Source organism: Epinephelus fuscoguttatus, linkage group LG16 (genome assembly GCF_011397635.1).
Source record: "Epinephelus fuscoguttatus linkage group LG16, E.fuscoguttatus.final_Chr_v1".
In the NCBI taxonomy this organism is placed as follows: domain Eukaryota; kingdom Metazoa; phylum Chordata; class Actinopteri; order Perciformes; family Serranidae; genus Epinephelus; species Epinephelus fuscoguttatus.
In genome coordinates this window covers 36,704,516-36,725,739 of record NC_064767.1, presented here as the reverse complement: position 1 = coordinate 36,725,739, position 21,224 = coordinate 36,704,516, and the positions used below count along the sequence as shown (strand labels likewise).

General features: G+C 41.0%; 1 protein-coding gene across 4 annotated transcripts in view; it reads right to left on the bottom strand.

Moving 5' to 3' along the window:
• ltbp1 (latent transforming growth factor beta binding protein 1) overlaps positions 1 to 21,224 on the bottom strand; it is a 213,669-nt gene that overhangs the window by 106,977 nt on the left and 85,468 nt on the right. For all 4 annotated transcript variants that reach the window (XM_049601156.1, XM_049601157.1, XM_049601158.1 and 1 more), the window contains exon 5: positions 6,105 to 6,272. In XM_049601156.1, coding sequence (XP_049457113.1) covers positions 6,105 to 6,272 — 168 coding nt within the window. The remainder of the gene's footprint in view (positions 1 to 6,104; positions 6,273 to 21,224) is intronic.

Here is a 21,224-nt window from a genome sequence, read left to right as displayed (position 1 = left end):
ATATTTTCTTTTGCAAAGACGTCTTCCTGAAGTCATGTCAAAAAGGACATGAAAAACAGAGATAGAGCCAGTCAGGCCTAAAGACAATCAGACAAATGGATGAAGAACTGGGCCGGAGTCCCAGGGAGCATTCTTTTTGCTGATTAGCTGGTGAAAAGCTAAGGCATCTACTGTATCTAGCATATAACCAGACAACATTTGGTTGAAAAGAAAGTTCATTTCATTGTGATATGATGATTAGCTTTGATATTAACATTTTTCCTCAGTTCATAGGAACCTGCTGAAACCCTGATAAATCTACTGTACCTAGCCTTATCATCTGGGCTTAGCTAACTCTCTTAATTAGCCAACATGTTTTCGTGGGTTGTGGGTTGAGTTTAAAAAGACCCTCCCCTTTCTTCCATTGTATCATGAATCAACATTCCCTAACAGCTTCTCTCATTGGGTAAGTATGATAAACAAGACAGGTCAATTCATTCTGTCTCGGCGCTTTGAGCTCAGTCTGGACTGCAAATAAACTTTCAGCTACCCAGTTCTTTGGCTCAGGTCTGCACCCTATCACACAGATGAGAAAGACAGAGGAAGGAAGGGGAGAAAGGCTGAGGGCAGGGGGAGGAATCAGGCAAGCCTGGACAGGCACATGAGGCTAAAGCTCTATTACTTCACATTTAGTCTGATCCATGTGCAATGTAAATCAGCAACATCCTCTCAAAATATCAACAGTACTTTGGAAAATATTAAATATTTGTTTAACTGTTCTGTATTTCTGACTGATGCAACTTTTAGGATGAATCTGAATTGTTGGCAGAACAAACAGGCCACCATTATTGCAGCTGCACTTAATACATGAACCTGCATATAACACTGGAGTGAAGGTGAATCATTCACTTCCTAAGAGTTTTTGCTATCTAAAGGATTTAGAAGAACCTTTTACATAATGAGGATATAGTCATCCAATGCCATTAAAATTATAACTTAACCAATTTTAACTTAAAACCCAACCAAACCCATTTTTTTCCAGTTTTAATAAACAGTTTGACATATTCAAGATTTTTGATTCAAGAACTTTGATTAGGAATCTGTTGTGGATTTTGTGGATGCATTAAGACAGCTGGACACAGTGTAAAAGTCGCTAAGCAGAATGCATCTGGTAAAATCTAGAATTACTGCCTCATGGTTATGTGCCTCAGCCAACCAGTCAAGCTGTAGTTACAGTACAGTTTACGTCCATGTCTGTCCAGACTTGTACATAGCCATGACATTAAAAAATGTGGATGCTTCATATTTATCTACCCCCGGCAGCACAGAAGATCTACAGGTCTCAAAAGGTGGACACTCAAGATTAGAGTCACCAATTCAGTATCTGATCAAACGTCTCTCCTTTTATTCATGAGTAATGACATTGAGTAATGGCCAGAAACATTATGATGTCACAGTAAAGTTGACCTTTTACCTTTTGGATATAAAATGTAGGCCTGCCACGATTAGTCGACTAATCGATGACTAATCGACTATTAAAATATTCGGTGACTATTTTAGTAGTCGACTAATCAGTTTGACTCATTTTTCATAGAAAAGTACTATAAAAGTACCCCAAAATACTCTTACTGCAGCTTCTTATGTTCAGATATTGGCAGCTTTACACACTCTCCCTTGACAGTGAACTAAAACCCTTTGGCGTGAGTATGAAACAAGACATTAGATGACGTAATTTTGGGGTTTGGGCGAGACAAACCGACATTTTTCAACATTTTAACACATTTTTCGATGAAATGATTAGTCGACTAATCGAAGAAATAATCGACAGATTAGTCGACAATGAAAATAATCGTTAGTGGCAGCCCTAAAAAAATGTCATCACACCATCACTTCACACTATTAGTTCAAATAAACATAAGACATTCGTGCTCTAGAGGAAGGATCAGCACTCAGTGAATAATCTCCTAAGCCCTGTGATAAGCATGGCAAGGCTTAACTATACAGACCAGTGAGCAGTGAGAACTAACATGTCTTTGGGGTCATCAGGTGGGAAGCTCCTTTCACCAGTGTTTCGTCTAGTTGGTCCCACGACACCTCCAGGAAGCTAGACAGTGATCTCTGGCGTCCCAGACACACTCCCCTAATGCCAGCTCTCACTGCTCCCTGCACCGACCCAACAACCTCCTTTACCTGACTTACACATGGCTTTCTCATGACCTGGCTTTCTCATGGCTTTCTCATGACCTTCAACAAACCCAGGCTCCGTTTATGCAAACTCCAGGTAGTGACCATGCCGATACTACCTTTCCTAGCACATTCAACGTACTCTATTTCACACGCTATATAGCATAACTCCAATATAAGCTAAAGTTAAAGGAGATAGAGAAGATAAACTCACAGGCTTTCTCAGCCCAAACAGCACTGCCACCTTCAACAAACCCAGGCTTAAACATTTGTGTGAAATTTTGTCACAATTAGCATATGACTTCTTGAGTTGTGGCCAAAACATGTTTTGTGAGGTCACAGTGACCTTGGCCTTTGAGATGAATGGACTGACGTGCAGGATGGATAGACTATCGGCACCCTGGAAAACTAATGACTCCAGCCACGGCCATCACCAGCATGGAGGTATAAAAACTACCTTTTTTTTTTTTTACTGCATTCCGTTGTCTGTACTCTCTGCAATGAAAATACAGTTAAATTAACCCAATCTGTAAACCTAATCTAATGTAATATATTCCAAAAGTGTTCATGCAGATGGTGCATACAGTCTGCAGTCAAATGTTGGTCAACCATGGGCATCTGTATCAACCCTCTCTAACATAGGCAGTTGAGGAAATTTACGTCATATGTTCAAGAGTTACTGAATAGTAAATGGACTTCACTTGTACAGCACCTTTCCAGTCATCCGAACACTGAAAGTGCTTTTACACTATAGAGTTGCATTCACACACTGTACTTGCTACTCAGTGAACACGCACTCACAATTTCACAATTTGGGTTCAGTATCTCTGCCAAGGATACTGCGACATGCGGAATGGAGGAGCCAGAAACCCCAATTAGTGAATGACCCTCTCTACCTCTTGAGCCACATTCACCCCTTTAGTCCGAGTTAACAATGTTTTAATTTACCAATCCATGTGGTGGCTGATCTAAATTCCAGATTTTCATATAAAGGACACTGTGGCTGGATTACTGTGTTAAGAACTCACATTTACAACTCAACTATGTACGTATAATAATGTTATGTATAAAGAACACTCGAGGTTTCTTTTACTGCCATTTTTATTCAGCACTAGGATAAGTATATATTAAACGGCTACGAGTGAACCCACACATCACTACAAATCAATTCCAGTAAACAGAAGAAAACCATCCCTCCAGGTCACCCTGAGTTAACAGTCTGCTGTTTTTTTCTGTTTGAGCTGGTGTTACTCCAGTTCTACTAATTTGTAAAGCTGAGTCAGACAGGAATTCAACTTGTTCTGCTCTTCCCATGTTTCTGCATGTGTCAGAGCTGGAGATTTGCTCCTTGTATGGACTAAGGCAGGTTCAGACACAGATTTCAGTGCCTGCGCAACACATTAAAGAACACCCACGTTACATGCTCAGAAACAGAACTTGTTTCATGATGTCCTGAGGCTGCAATCTTATTGTATACACTCAGTTCAAGGACATTTTTCCTACAGTTTTGATTCTCAACCTGACACATCAAATCAATTTAATCATGATACAATTCCTTCCTAGCATACAAACAATGCATCTTGACTCCTAAAGAACACTGTAGAAGCTAAGATCCAAATTAATTAAAAGGTATCTAAATGGATACATGAGTTAGTCAAAGATGAACATATGTTGTACTTCTGCTAAATCATAAATCATATTCAAGCAAAATGATCAACAAGTTATAAGTCTATTCATCTCCCACAGAGGGTCAGCTTAGATAGATACGTTTTTCAGCCAAGAAAAGATGCCCTTGACTGAATTTCAACATTTCTATGAGTTTGTCCAACTTTTTATTTAACACCTTTGGGAATATATATACAGTATGTAATGTTTATCTGTCAGGTACAGAGATGTGTCTGTGACGTGGACAGTTTGTACATTAACCGGCACGACTAGAGAAAGCAATCTGGTGCAAACTACGATATCATCGTCGCTTAAAAAGAAAGAGCGTTTTCCTGACCATCACGCTAAAGAAATAACCAACGCCATTGGAGTTGAGTAAAATTGTTTAAGCTGCACTTTAGATATAAGCATGTTTTGTTTACTGCACTTTAACAAAGTGGGAAAGCTAAGTAAGTTCCTGGTAAAACTGAATCTGAGCAGGCTTTAAAGCTGACCAGCTGCACTATACTTTTTATTTTAATTGAGTAAAACTGTTTAAGCAGAAATTTATATTTATATTTTTCATTCAAAAAATGTGTTAAAAAAAACAGCAGGATTTTATTTTACACTTTTATATTTCTATTTTCATTCAAACAATGTGAAAAAGCAGGATTTTATATATATTTGTTTCATTCAAACATCGTGTAAAAAGAGTTAACTGCTGTGGTAGTATGTTTTAATAAGGTTACCAATAAGTAAAAGATATTTAATAGTTGTCTATTTTTTTCATTACTGTACCAAAAAAAAAAAAAACGAACCATGACTTGTGTACCGCGGTACGTACCGAACCGTGATTTTTGTGTAACGTTACACCCCTAACATTCTGCCATTAGTATGCAATGGTTTTGGCGGTTAATCTCCAAAACATGGTGATACGTTGCTTTTCACCTCAGTAATATCACATCCGCAATAACCTGCACTTATGACCAATTAGTTCTGTGACCTGACCCAACTTGTCAACACAAGATCCACGGCCCGAACCAAAACAGCAAATTCTTTAATAACCAGTGGTGTAGTGGAGGGTGTATGCAGGTATACAGGGTATCCTCACCTCTTTTTCTGGCTGTTTACAGTATACCCACCTATCAGCCAAAAAGTGGAGTGCATAGGAAAGTATATCCACTTCCTCCTAATTAACCTACCCATTTACCTTGTAGTACACCCACCTCATCAACTACAACTACTACTTAATGGACAGGAACTACTTTGTGTCTACAGGTAATTACACATCTGAGTATACAAAAAATGAAATGCGGAGTTCCCCAAGGCTTCATTCTGGGACTTCTTCTGTTTAACATCTATAAGCTTCTATTGGCTCAGATTATATAAAACAAAATATGACTGAATACATTGAACAAATCATCTATTGGATGTGCCACAATTTTCCTCATTTAAAGAAAAACTGAGATAATGGTTTTTGGAGCCTAGGAGGAATGGTCATAAGTCAATGCTCACCTTCAATTGGCAATGTTAAAAACCACAGACCAAGCCAGAAATCTTTGTGTAGTCATTGATTCAGACCTGAATTTCAACAGCCATTTTAAGACAATTACAAAGTCAGCCTACAATCACCTTAAAAATATATCAAGGATAAAATGACATCTGTCTCAGCAGGATTTGGAAAAAGTTGTCTATGCATTTATCCTCAGTAGACCTCAGAGCAGCACAAAGTCAGCAGTCAGGGGATTAGAACGCTACAACATTAAATTCAATTATCATCGTGTTAATTTATTTGAATATATTAATCATCAAACACCTGTGATTATATTCGAGTGTTCTTTTTTCACCCAGAATCCAACCTAGAAATAAAATAAAAACAAAATACCACCTTTTTTTGTGGGTCACCTGCCGGGTACTGGATGAGATGCAAAACTGAACAGCAACACCATCGGTAGAACGTTAGACTGTGCAGCTGCAGTCTATTGCACTTTAAATGACGTTAGACAATAAACAAGAGTAGGCTGCCTGGTGTTTACAGATCATAGTAGATAAAGAAACACATGCAGAATGGAAACATTGTTTTTTAATTTAATATTGTCTGTATGCTATCCTGTATACCAGAGATCACAACAGATAGTTCTGAAGACTGCTCAAGCTAAATGCTTTCCTAGAGTTAAGTAGATAGTTCTGATATCAGCAAATGTCTTTTCCATCAACAGCTTTAATATCACAGCCAGCTAGAAGTGCCATCCATAGAGAGCTGTGTGTGTGTAAATTGGTGAGTCAGGATCACTTACCTACTCTGAAGTTGGGTGCTGTCAGGGTGTCTGTAGCGTGGCCATTCTCACTGATGATGGTGGTGGTGTTTCCCAGCTCGCAGTTGTTGTGACATCTGCCTCCTACGCAGGTTAATTTGCAGATAGTTGGTGTGAAGACCACCTTGATCCTTCCTGTATGGTTCCCCACTGCCGTGGAAAACATGGCAGAAACCAAGAGGAGGGGGAGAGAGAGCAGCATTCTGGTTACTCTTTGATCCATTGGAAAATATTACATTACTTTCAAGTTCAAGCTCGTCTCAATCAACTGGTAAGGCTCCAGTCAAAACAACGACAAAAAAAAAAAAAAAGGACTGTGTAATTTTCAATTTTGAGAAACGTGTGATGTGTCTCCTCCCTGCACTTATATGCTTCCAACTACCCCTCTCTATCTGTTTCTCCTCCTCTTCCACTGCTCCTAAATCCAGTGGCGCCTCTGAAACGTGTGCAGGAATACAGAAAAAAATCTGGGAGAGAGAAGTCAGCAAACAAAACTCTGGGATGTCTTCCAATTCTTCATTATAAGTCTCTGAGAGGTGGATATTGGCATATGAGCACACCAAGCTTTATTCCAAAACAGACAAACAGCAGGCATGGCACCTTCAGCTTCTGTGCCTGCTTTCCTCGCTCTCTGGTTTTCTTCTTATTCTTTCTCCTTAGTTTTTACTGTTGAGGTTTAGCAAACTATGCTCAGGAACTTAAGCACCTCAAAAAAAATCAGAGCTCCAAAAATCCTTTGCTGGGAGTTCACACCCAGATCAGGAAGTATCCTTTAGAAGTACTGTAAGACAAAAGCTTATCTATCCGTCTTCCTGACCGCCGTCTTCTTCCCCACCCTGATAAAACCCAGCCCTCAGTACAGACTGACAGGAAGAAGAGATGAGTAAAGAGTACAAACTCTGGCAGAGGTACTGGATCCAATCTCAAAGTGTTAATCTTTCTACCTACTGTACACCAATATCTTACATGAATCTCTTCAGGTACATTTGGCAGATCTTTCTTCAGTTCTTTCGACTTGATTGACTTTTAATATATCTTCCCTGTGCAGTTGTTCTTGGCATCCCTGTGTCAGCTCCAAACCCCTGTCTCCAGTGCTCAGTGCTTTGTCTGTGGCTGTCAGCTGTTCACACCAGAGAGTGCAGACGCATGGAGTAACGCCAAGCAGCCGGAGGAATGCTTTCTAAACCTGAGAGGCAGGGAAAACCACTGGATAAGACACCCTGAGGCTACCTTAACATTTCCTAATAGGTGCAAAAATTAATTATTAAAGAGGGACCAAATATGATATGCTGGTTACAACCAAATACCACTGGAGAGGTGGTTTCAGAAATGCTGCCATATATGGATGTCCAAGATTTGAAGTCTAAACATGGTTTCCCCAATTCCCTTTAAGATTACTCCCTATAAGAAAAAGGAAGGGAAATGCAAGGTAAGGTAACTCAAGATGGGGAAAGTGAGGGTTCTCACTTCATTAAAGGAACTATTCGTGAGCCAAATGTGCACAAAAGGTTCCAAAACACAGAACTGGAAACTGCTCACTCACAAATTGATAGAGTGCAGGTCTGCATTTGTGAACAAAAAATTTAAGTCATTCATGTTTACTGATCCTGTCAGAGTTTTACTTACATTAATATTTTTTCTAAATATTGATTTAATATACTTAACTGAGGGACAAAGATTGCTGATTTTCAAACTCTTCAGTTATGTATGTTAGCATATTTGTTTTCAGCAGTCAAAACCCTACAGACTGTTCCTTTAACAACCTCCAGTTTTAAGGTGTTAAGGTGTCTGGTCTTTAATCAGGTTAACCCACTACTATCAGGACAATATAAGCCTGTTCGAGGTGGGAATATAACAGTGTTATTCCACCTCGCTGCTTTGTATAAAAGGTACAATTGCAGAATGGTTGGACAGAGATGTCAACCCTTTAAACTGGCAGTGAAGGTAGTAACAGCACCAAATCAACATCGTTATGAAAGAGACAACTGGCAGGACAGACTATGAACAGGATGGGTGTGACGTGTTATGTAGGCTACTCGACCCATCGCAGGAGATTTAAAAAGTAAGTAGTAGCAGTTTGCAGCTAACTCAAAGAGGAAAAACAGCGGCCAAAATGTCTGCAAATTTGTAAAACAATGAGGTCCAGGAGCTAGGGCTGGGTATCACCACCAATTTCCTGAATCAATTTGATTTTGGTTCACAAGATCCCAATTCAATCAATCTTCTGATTTGATTCAATTCATTAGCGATTCAACTGGGGATATTTCAGTTACAATACCAATTTCTGATAGAATGTGAAAGAGATTCCCAGAGAACGCATACTGTAAATTTTACAAGAAATTGTTTCTTATAAAAGAATAAATTCAGAACAGGATTAAACCTGAGCATTTTAGGACTGAATGTTGTTTCTAGAGCAGCAGCAGGAATATTAAAACAGCAAAGTCACAATATAAACTCAATATCTCACTAGAAACAAATCTAAAATGTCAGAAAAATTGACCATATTCCTGACATCACAATACTGAATAAAGTTCAGAAGGAATGAAGAACACAGTCAGTCAGTATCAGTCCTGCTGTCCTCTCTGCTCCTCCCTCTGCCTGCAGGTCACTTTACTGCTGGTAAGTTTTAAGATACGTGGCAAACTGAGCTAAACTGTTAGACATAAACAGTTGTTGTTTATGTCTGTCTGTCTGTTGTTTCAGCTTGTTAGTTACAATTTCCTATTAGCTGGAAAGCACTCTGTGCTTGTGTAAAACATAATAATAGCGGCATTGGATAAGAGACTGTGGACAAAGCAGACTGAAATATCACTATGTGTTGTTGAACAGGTGTATTGATAAAGTACTGACTTTTTCCTCACAGAGGTTTTATTGCATCTACAGTAACAAACATAGCTGTCGTCAACTCAAGTTTTCTTCACCTCCTTGTCTCCACGAAGGCATCTCTAATCTGTGTTTGTGTGTGTGCATGTGCGTGTGTGTGTGTAAAAGTGGGGAGAAGAGAGGCTATTGCAGCATGTTAATTAACTACACGAAAATAGCGTTGCAGCTACTACTGGATTAACAAGGTTTAAACTTTGATCCTGCATCCTGATCTCAGGTCACTCAAAAGAAAATTGATTTGAATCAGATAAAACTGAATGAATCTATTTTAACCCAACCCTACCAGGAGTTCTTAACCCTCCAAGCAGAGGACAAGATCAGCTGTCATATAATAGAGATGGTAAACATTTTTTATTGCCATTGTTATTGTTCATAAAGTGCTGCAGACATGCATCTTATGGGTCACAATAGCGGCCAAAGCTTTGGCCGTAACCTACGCCGTAGCCTGACGTGCTCCTCCCCAGAATTGCTGTATACTGACACTAGGGCCGTAACGGTACATGTATTTGTGTCGAACCATTCGGTATGCGACTTTCGGTTCGGCACGACCCTGTACCGAATTATTGGGCGCAGGATATTTATTTTAATTCCGTTTTTGCGAGCCGAACCATTTACAATATCTAGTTCCCCGACGGACATAATTGAGTGACGGACCGAGTCCGACTATAAATCTCCGCTTTCACTTTGTGCAGCGCATTCTCACATTTTGACAACATGGCAAGTGAGCCTGACGAACCTGAAGACCCACCCGCAAACCTTAAGTCCTCCGTTTGAGAACACTTTGGTTTCAGGGTAAAATACGAAGATGGAAATAAACTAGTTGACAAGACAAAAGCAGTGTAACTAATAAAACTGAATCTAAGCAGGCTTTAAAGCTGACCAGCTGCACTATACTTTTTATTTTAATTGAGTAAAACTGTTAAAGCAGAAATTTATATTTATATTTTTCATTCAAAAAATGTGTTAAAAAAACAGCAGGTTAACTGTTGTGGTGGTGGTATGTTTTAATAAGGTTACCAATAAGTAAAAGATATTTAATAGTTGTCTATTTTTTTCATTACTGTACCGAAAAAAAAACGAACCATGACTTATGACTTACCATGACCGAACCGAGATTTTTGTGTACCATTACACCCCTAACTGACACCATTTCCCTCAGTGGAAACAAAGCTTGTATTTACTTTTAGTTCACAGATAGGAAACAATAAATTGTGAAGACAGTAAGACCTCCATTAAAATAGCATTCGATTTATCCTTCAGGGATTTATACTCAGGGATTTATCCAGGTTTCATATGAGAAGAGGAAATCTCCAGGCGTTGTTAGGCTAATTTATACAATGTAAAATGCCAAGGGTTGCCAACTTTGGTCAGAGGGCCGGATGAGATTTTAACTTGACGTAATATCTGCTTGTGCACGTGTGGTCATGAACATACGTGGACAGGGCGGCATGTTTTTTTTTTTATTGTTTTGTGTTTTTTTTTACCTTAAAAGAGTTCATATGCACATGTGGCAAACAGAAGAAATGAGTGTACGTTAACATATTCATATCTATAGGTCTAAGCCCCACATACATCCATAGACGCTCAATATTTGTTTTACAACGCAGATCAAGGTTTCATCAATCTGATGGTAGTATTGATCGTCTGCTTAAAAAAACCAGTAATATGTCTTGTTGTGACAAAAAGATTCCAAGGGGTGTTTGAGGGGTTCTCCCCCAAGAAAATTTTGAAAATTCATGCGGCAAAATCCTATCTTCACACAGTTTCATACAGAAATAGATGGAAAGAAGGATTGCCCGCAAACTGACTTGCACTTACACAGCAATGGTTTATAACCATGGTTTATAACCATTGTTGTGTAAGTGCAAGTCAGCGTGCAGACAATCCTTGTTTCCATGTTAAACACATTCTGCTGTGCCAACGCACCTGATGACTGAAGCTGATTATCCTGGTGTGCAAAAGCCTCTTCAATACAAATACAGAAATAGATAAATTCAAGGACTTTCAATGACCTGTGTACATTTATGCATATTTTCAAAAACTTTCCAGGGCCTTGAAATGTTTTTTCCCCAGAATTCACAAACTTTCAAGGATTTCAATGACCCATGGGAACCTTATTGATTTATCCTGTTTTATGTGGCCTTTTGAGACTCCGTCATAAAACATGGTAAATGTTTAGCATTTGTGAACCCCAGGAGAAATGTAGGCCTTAGGCCTACAGATAAGCTTAAGTAAAAAAAAAAAACAATGTAAACTGCCATTTATTTCTTCTGCTAAAGAATGTAATTTAACGTCAGGAATGATCATGGCATGTAACTATACATGAGCAGTTAATTACCTGGAGTTTTCAAGTGAAACAACCCAGTGTATACATTGTATGCAATTCTATATAATAAGGTCATGCCATAACTCAGCATTAACCTACTGATGTAAAATTATATGCTGTTCCCATGTTTGTCCACTAGATGTAGAAGGCAATGAGTGAACTTAAAGTGATACTCCAGCGTTATTTAAACCATAGCTATGTTGTCTCAGGTCACGAAATGCTGTCTATAGAAAAATCAAAATTTGGTACAACACAGGCCAGATACCGGCATGGCAGTGAAAGCTAACCCAATGTAAAATGCCATAGGCTTGTGCTAATAACGTTAGCTTGTTGTATTTGTTTAAAAAACGTGTTTAGTACAGGACAGTTGTTTTGTCAGTGAACTTTGTGAGCTGTAATGGAGCCAAACTGTGTGCCGTTACCTTTGTTAGCCTATATGTTGCTGTTGTCTCTGGCTTTATATGAGAAGACGAAAAGATTGCTAGTTGCTACTTGTACTTGTGTCTGAAATTGTCTCTGTCGCGTTTTGGAGGTGTAACTGCAGAGTGACACAGACACACCACCACAGAAGTAAAACTGCTCACAACGGCATAGGCAACGTGCGTTGGCTACATGCGTAGGGTCTACGCACAACCATAAAATCTTCTTTTAAATCAAACACTGGGGTGGCATGATGCTGCTGTTATATGGTTCTGTGTAAAAATGCAAAGGCAGCAAAAAGATGGGACTTTGTAGAAGCCCCATAGCATGATCTCTGCATAAAAAGGGCTTAAGTTTGTCAGTGTCTTCCAATACACAAATAACTGTCACAAAAATCAGTTGTATGAGAGTTTTCTGATCTGACACATACGTAAATGTACCGGTAACTGAGACCACTTGGTTTAAAAGGCACTACTGACTTTATACCTTAAGTTCACTTTACCGCTGAAAATATTCTGATAATCCGACTAATTACGGACTTTTAAAATGTAAACATGTTATTCCAACAGTAATTGTACCAAATCAAACTTCTTAAAGTCAGACTAACACACCCAGAAAATTGCGATTGGGAGTCAAGTTACTCCTGCATGTACACAGTCAATCAGATCCAAACTGGCCTAGGCATTCTGCACATCCTCCACAGTGTCCACCCCAGGCTTAAACCCAGATGTCAAATAGCATTAAATGCGTAACAGAGGAAGAAGCCGATAACAAAATGATGAAATCTTCATCTAAAGCCATGAATTTTTGGACGGACAAGGAGATAGTTCATGCTGTGTCAGCTGAAAGAGTTAAATAATTTAACATACATGGATGGGAGGAAAACATGGAATGGCGATTTTTTGGGGGGGTTTGTGATGTCATAGATCAACCAGAATAAGGCTTAATACTAACAAGCTGAAAGGGGGCATAGCGCCACCTATTGTAGTGGAGTTGGACATACTTCGGTCAATAAATGAGGCTCCCCCCTGTGCTTGTATACTGGGACAAGGACCACAGTCCAGTTGAATAGCATATTTAAACTATAACCGTAGCTCGACTTACCTGTGCATATAAACATACTGAGTGATTAAGTTTTCATCTGTTAACACCAGTCATATTAGGGTGGTTGCCAATAGGTGGCATAGATATCTTTTTCAGGGGAGGAATATGTCTCAAAAAACATTTTTCTTTTTTCTCTTAACAGAGAAATAGCAAATGTATTGTTTTCCAACAGCTTTTCAAGCATCTTCGTATTCTACGCAGTCATAACAATCAAACCCATATCAGCCTGTCAAAACCACTTTGACAAGTCTGTGAGCAGAAGGTTCCCTGGACACGACAATGATAAAACATTTCCAAACCCTCTGAAATCTCCCTCCCTCCTCCGGCTTCACTTCTATGCCTCTGTAAGTATGCGCACATTGCTGGCAGTTGTCTTTGGTTGTGTCAAGCATATGGAAAGAGAGTCAGGAGAGCATCCCAGACACAACACAGACATCAATCAACCTGAAGGACAAAAATGTTGAGAGTGAGATTCATCCAGGCTGGAGAGGCTGGAGAGAGTGGAGCAGGGAGGAATGATAGTGTAAATAGTGAAGTCAGGGGAGGGGGTATTTCTTTTCTCTCTTTCTGATGTTTTCCATTGGACCACAGGAGGTTTGTGATCCATGTAAGGGAAAAGAAGTGCAGAGGCCTCAGGAGTAAAGTACAATGAAGTACTGTACAGATGCTGAAGTCAGGATTGACTGAGAACAAATTTTAAGGGTAATTTGTAATGTTTTTGCACCTCATAGCTTACAGCTACTTGCAGAAAATCAATGCATATGTTCTCTTTAGGGTTCTCTGATCTAAAGTAGGAGCTGTTCTCCCTTGCTGGCTTGATTTACTAGAAAAAGTCTTTGGATGGATTTTATACACAGTAGAGTAATTGGCTCAAATACAGCCTTTTGACAGGAAAGATGTTTGTAATGTAGAAAGGTCTCTGGTTATTTTTTTCATCTATGCAAATTAATGGTATCAGCAACAAGATACACATCAAAGTGTGCCTTCATGAGGTAGGGAGTTCTACTGCATATGTATAAAACAGTGAATAAAGTCCTAAGTGTTTTCAGAGGGAGCTGTGCAAAGTCAACCAAAGAAAACCTTGTTCGACTGAAGTTGTATATAATCTTCAACTAATCGATTAGTCGTGGGAAAAAAAAATCTGCACACTATTTTTACATCTGCAGTGGTGTGTCTGTGTCACTCTGCAGTTCCAAAATGCTAGTCGGTGGTGGAGGACTCTGTTAAGTGCTGTGAAGTTTAGTTGATTCAAAACACACATTAAATATGGCTTAATAGAGACAGTTTCAAACACAAGTACACAAATCAGCTTCATTATAATTCACAGCATTCACAGACAAACACTTGTCTTTATCCGGACATATTTCCCCCGGGGTCATCCCTGTGTTTCCAGGGTTCTATATTTCACGGGTTCTATGTTCCCCACTTAACCCTGCAAAAAAGGTTCTATGTTCCCTGCTTACACAAAAAGGGTTCTATGTTTCCCGCTTGGTTGAGCGGGCAACATAGAACCTGGGAAACATTGAACCTTTTTTGTGTAAGCAGGGAACATAGAGCCTTTTTTGCAGGGTTAAGTGGAGAACATAGAACCCGGGAAACATAGAACCCTGGAAACACAGATATGCTCCCTTTCCCCCACCAATACAACATGCTAACATTAAGAGCACAAGTCTATGGCATTTTACATTGTATAAATTAGCCTAGTGTCTAACGATCTTTCCTTCTTCTCATATAAAATCAGGCACAACAGCACCATTTAACAAAGGTAACGGCACATAATTTGGCTCCATTACAACTCAGAGATTCACCGACAAAACAACTGTCTCATACTAAACATGTTTTCCAAACAAATACAACATGTTAATGTTGTTAGCGCCAGCCTATGGCATTTTACATTGTATACATTAGCCTAGCAATGAGCGGAGATTTCCTCTGTTCTTATGAAGCATAAGTATAAATCTCTAAAGGAAAAATCACACGAGACTTAAAATGCTATTTTAGTGGAGACTTCACTGTCTTCACAATTTATTGTTTCATATCTGTGAAATACAGGTAAATACAAGCTTCATTGCATATCAACCAAATAATCGACTAGTCGACCAGGAGACTACAGCCCTACAGTTTTCTTGGGACAGAAGACAATCTGGATGATCCTGATGAATTCTGGTTGAATGACTGTTGGTCATAGAATTAAGTTGTATACTAACAGTGTTGCTGGAGTTTAGGGGTAGAACTTAGAACTAAATGAAGATGTGCCAGAACTCCATTCTCTGATTAAACACCATCATGACACTCTCATTTGGTCATGGCAGTGATGGCGAGGTTATCCTCCCTGCCCAAACCTTCAGTCAAGGCCAAGACTATTAACATTTGTCTGAGGGTGTTCTGGCAGTGTGGAGGGATAGTTGAGGGGAGACAGGGAATAACTTTCCCAGATGTGGCAACAAAGCCAGTTGCTGACAGGCCGTCTGTCGCGTGAGACAGGCTGTAAGAAAGGCTGCAAGCTTCTTCCAGCCTGACAAAATATGCTTTAAGGTTGCGGTACCTGAACACAATGGGCATGATGGGTCCTCATTTACCCACAGTTTTAGGTTCTGGGGGGTTGGTAACACATCGTATGTAGCCCCTACCAGGAATCTAATATGATTCTCCTCTATACTCCACAGGTCCCTCCAACTAAGCTTCCTCTTCTCTACACTTTCCCAATTCAACCGCTGTCCCTGTTTAGCCTAGGACACTACCTTTGCACCCCTTAATATCTCCTCCTGTCTACGTATCTGTTCCACGACCAGCTTTCTTTTATCTTTGAGACCTGCTTTATTCCATACCAGTTTGCCTGAGCCAAGCCCCAGGCCTCCCCGGCCAAACTGAACATTACCTACAATCTCTGCATGCCTAAGAGCTATCTCTGCCTCCTGAACTGCCAATCTTGGGTTCCACTTCCTCCCCTTGGTTGGATTTGGAACCACACTCCTAACTTCCACGTCCTTACTCCCAGATAACAACAGCTCTGTCCTGACCTTGGTACATTTAAATTCCTCTGTTAAACTAGATGCTGGCAGCTGAAGTATCCCTTTTCCATACAATGCAACACTACTTAGGCACCTAGGAGCGTCCAACCACTTCCTAATATAGGAGCTAACTGACCTTTCAATTCTCTCCACAATGGATATTGGAATTTCCTAAATTGACAGTGGCCACATTAACCTAGGATATAGCCCAAATTGCAAACACCACAACTTCAGCTTTCCTGGAAGTTCTGATTTATCTATTCTATCCAATCCTGCAGCCACATCTTTTCTAAATTTCACCACCTGTTCCTTATCATTCAACTCTACATTGTACCACCTACCTAAGCTCTTTACTGACTTTTCCCTAATTGTTGGGATTTCCTCATCATCTATGACAAACTTCCTATCACTTAACTTCCGTCTATGTATCGAGATGCTTCTAGACTTACTAGGCTTGATCTTCATGCTGGCCCACTTGAGGTTCTTATTTACCTTCTCTAGTAGCCTCTTTGTACATGGCATTGTTGTGGTCACCAGTGTCATGTCATCCATGTAAGCCCTAACTGGTGGAAGATGCAACCCGTTCTGCCGTCTCTCTCCACCTACCACCCACTTGGAAGCCCTGATGATGACTTCCATCACCATAGTAAATGCTAATGGAGAAATTGTACACCCTGCCATAATACCTATTTCTAGCCTCTAACCCATACTTGGACACAACCTACAATCTCTGCATAATATCCTTAAAATATGCTTTCACTAAGTTAACAACTACCTGTGGTACTTTTAACTAGTCAAACGCACTCCAAATGAGGCTATGTGGTACTGAACCAAACGCATTTGCAAGATCTAAAAATATTACATGCAGGTCCCTTTTGTTAATCTTCGCTGTCTGAATCTGGTGCCAGATCATGCTAATATGCTCTAAACACCCTGCAAAACCTGGTATTCCTGCCTTCTGCACCATAGTATATATTAAGCTATTCCTTTCTAAATAGCTAGCTAATCTCTGCACTACTACACTGAAGAAAATCTTCAGAATTGGCTAAGGTCCACAGACTCCTTCTCCCTGAGGACACCCCCTGCCCTATTATAACATAACCACGAAGTTGTGATGCAGCCATTTCGCAACAGCACCCATGTGTTTAAAACTGCGACTGTTAACGGTCATATAGGAAAAATTCTGTCATCCACCTGTTAGTGCACAAATTTAGGAAATGGTCCTGTGGGCCATATTCAGACGAAACATACAACCTATGTGGTCGTGTGGGTCGGAGGACTGGTTAGAAATACTTGATGGGGGCTCTGGTGTAAATGTTTTGTTGAGCCCCAACCTCATTACATACACACGCAGCCCTCCACTATCACACAGGTGTGTAACTCTATTTTGAAAAGTGTCGAAAGAATCAAACTGGCAAGAATGCACCAACTGAACCTTCAATACTATGTCAGGGCTTGAAATATTTTATTTTTCTGTACATGCACTTTTATGTAACTTTTGAAAAGATGTGCACCAAAAATATTTCACCTGCGCCAATTTTTTTTTCTGCATCATTTGTTCTTTCCCCATACCTCCACCTCAGCTGTGGTCAGATATGATGAAAATTTAATTAAAATATTTATTTATTTAATTTCTGAGTTCAAATTACAACTGAGATTGTAAGACGTGCGTTACTCATTTGATCAGACTTTCCCTGTAAAGCAATGCACAGTGAAACTATCACATTAGTTTTGGTCTCAGGAACATTTTGAGGTTGTTAGCTTCTGAGTAAACCTAATATGGAAATGTTTTATGCCTTATCAGGACTTACTTGGTGATGTAACACATTCAACAGGACTTAATAAATGATATACACTGATCAGCCAAAACATTAAAACCACTGACAGGTGAAGTGAACAACATTGATCATCTTGTTACAATGCAATGTTCTGTTGGGTAATCTTGGGTCCTGACACTTGTGTGGATGCCACCTGATACGCATCACCCACTTAAACACCAGTGCAGACCAGGCACTCCCCATTCTGGCAACGGCACTCCCCAGTAGCTGTGGCCCCCCAGCAGGGCAATGCGCCATGCCACACCACAAAAACTGCTCAGGAATGGCCTGAGGAACGTGACAAAGAGGTGAAGGCATCAACCTGGCCTCCAAATTCCCCAGATCCCCATGTGATCAAACATCTGTGGGACATGCTGGTACCCAACCTGTTGGGAAGAGGAGGAGCTAAATATGATCATTGGCTATAATTCATAATTATTAATATTAATTATGGATTATTAAAATATTTGATTAATTAATTAATAATTAATTAATTATTACATAAGCATAATAATCAAATTAGCTTACAGCGGGGCACCACTGGGAAAACCGGACCAATGATCAGACGTAAATTCAGTCTCAAGAGTGTTCACTTAGGAAGCTAATTCTAGGGAGATATCAGCAACTATAAGATGAACAGGAAGGAGTGGAGCTCAGGCACTGACTTTGTCAACCAGCTTCATCACAGTGTACAATGAAAAACCAAAGCAACTTCTCTTTGCAGTATAACAGGGTTTATTCACACTGATGACATTAATTTACAACCAACATCAACACTGCTCTATAAACCCTATCAACTATAAAACATTACCGAATCAACCAGCAAGCATCAAGAAGGGTGTGTGCGTGTGTGCGTGTGTGTGTGTGTGTGTATGAGGGTGTGGGAGAAAGTGGGTGAGTGAGCGAGAATGTGTGTGTGTGTGTGTGTGTGTGTGTGTCTGAGCGAGTGGGTGTGTGAGAGAGAGAGGCGTGTGAGCGTAGCAAGATGGCAGCTGTGACGCTGCGAGCTACGTCACGCAACGGCGGCTTGCCAAGAAAGCACGCACTCAGAAAAAGGAGGGGAGCCGGTAGAGAGGGAAGTTCGAATTGCTCGGCTCCAAGTGTAGGTTAGTGGAAGAGAGGAAAGGAAGCACTCAGGAGTGTGGTCACGCAGGCGGTATTGAGATGCAGTAACCCGTCTGTGTTACGCGAGACGCGCTCGGCTCAGCTGGTGGCGGCGTGAATCTGGACATTGAACCAACACAGCGAAGTACTGATCAATCCGGCGTGCGGCGACACAATAAGCGGTCCGGCGAGTCGGATCACTACGTATTACAAGCAGACACCAACGGGCAGGAGAATAACAGACAGCAGCAACACAGGCAATATTTTTACAATATCAGTGCAGCCAAAATCGGACGCGGCGGTCCATATCAACAAGCCCTTACAAACTTAAAAAGAAAACACACACTAACTGCTATCTGCCCAGAGCTAAAGCCTCTTACTGTTGCAGAAGGTGGAGTGATGTGTCGGTCGTTCCTCGCGCGTCCTTTGTTACGGCAGAGGTGAAGTGGTTAGCGGCTCACAGCGGCTAACGGGTCCTCGGCGAGGGGGCAAGTTTCTGACGAGGCGAGTTAATTCCGGCTCGTAGCGGGGAATCACTCGGGGAAAGAAGGGGGTCCTTGTCCTTCTTCTTGAAGCAGGCAGTCCTTGTTATCTACCAAACTTCGCATCCGCGGGCATCCGGGTGAGAGGGTCAATCCGTGGTCTCGTACCAGGCTATTCTGTGTTCCTCGGCGCACAGAGTGAGGGAGAGGAGAGGAGATCAGCTCGACCAGCGAGGGAAATCCGTAGGCCTAAAACGCGTCTAACTGTGCACAGTAATAACTCTTTCTAAAGCGTTCGCCACGTGGGACGAGTTGCTAAGCTTTAGGAACAGTTGCGGGTACTTCTATTAGCTATGAGGATCACAGCCAGAAGCGTTTCCCTCAGGTACGCTTTGTGATGATATACCCCGGCGTGACGTCACCGGTGCGGGGTTGGCCGTGGCGGATTTCACCCAATGGGAGCTGTGTATTTCAAGGGACCTCTGCTGGTCAGCTGGGGTGCTGTGTTGGGGTTGAATCAGCTGATTCGCACAGAGAAAGGGGGTTGACTGATTCCTTTGTTCTTTTGGGCGCCAACATGTGGTCTCAGGCTTTGATTGTTACATGTAGGCCCAAAAGTTTATGGATAAAGTGTAGGCCTTTGTTATAAATCCTTGTACGGCACAACACAACCTCACAACCCACAGGACTCAAAAGATCTGAAGCCAATGCCCTGCAGCCAGACACCAAGCAACATCCTCCAGAGGTCCTGTATCCATGCCTGAGCAGGTCAGAGCCAAGTCTGGTCCAAGGAGCACCGACCATGGATCGGGGGTATCTCTGGGGTACCAGCATGTCCTTCAAATGTTCAATCAGGTTAGGATCTGGGGTATTTGAAGGTCAGGTCAACGCCCATGCCTGAGCAGTTTTTGTAATGTGGCATAGTGTATTGTCTTGCTGGGGGGCCACTGCCATCGATAAGTACCGTTGTCACGAGGGGGTTAATTTTGTCTGCAATGGTGTTCAGGTGGGTGGAGCACGTCAAGTATGAATGCCAGGACCCAAGGTTTCCCAGCAGAAAATTGCACTGTAACAAGATGATCAATATTATTCACTTCACCCACCAATGGTTTTAATCTTTTAGCTGATCGGTGTATGATGTTTAACAAATTTGTTGCTGTCTTTCTCCATCCTTCTTGGCTGCTGTTACCATAACAGCACAAACAGATGTGCATCAAAATCCAGGCAGCAGCTGGCTTGACCAGGTTTTACACAGTACTGCTTAACGTATTTAAATAGTCTCAAAACCTGTCCTCACAAAAACTAGACGCGTGCATTTGATACAAGCATGAAAATCAGTATCTGCAAGCAAAAAAGCTCTTCATCCTCCTCATGAGACCATTTCTGCTTTGCGTTCACAAATGCAGTCCTGCAAGCATTGGCTGTGACAAGAGTGAGCTAGACCCTCCCTAGACACTCACAACTGCTAAACATCCACTCTCCCATTAAGTTGACTTTTGAGACTTTGGAGACAAGGACTGAATACACAGTGGCAAACAGCTTTGCTCCTTTGAATCCTTGGGCAAGAGACTGAAGCCCGAAATGCTCCCAATGGCTGTGCCATCACTGTCTGAGTGTTGGTGAATGTTTAACTGTTGAGCAGGTGGCAACTTGTATGGTAGCTTCGGTCACCAGGGTATGAATGTGTGTGAATGGGTGAAGTCATCATGTAGTGTAAAAGCACTTTGAGTGGTTGGAAGTCCTTTTACCATACAACACACATTCTTATCGTTAGCCAAACCCTGATTTTTTTTCTAAACCTAACCAAGAAGTTATGGTGCAACTGCAACCATTTCATAATGTTATCCACGTGTTTAAAATGCTCCTGTGTGTCGTATTCAGAAGTAGGAACATACGACTTACGTGGTCATATGGGTTGGAGGACTTGTTGCACCTGGCACATGTTTATGCCACAA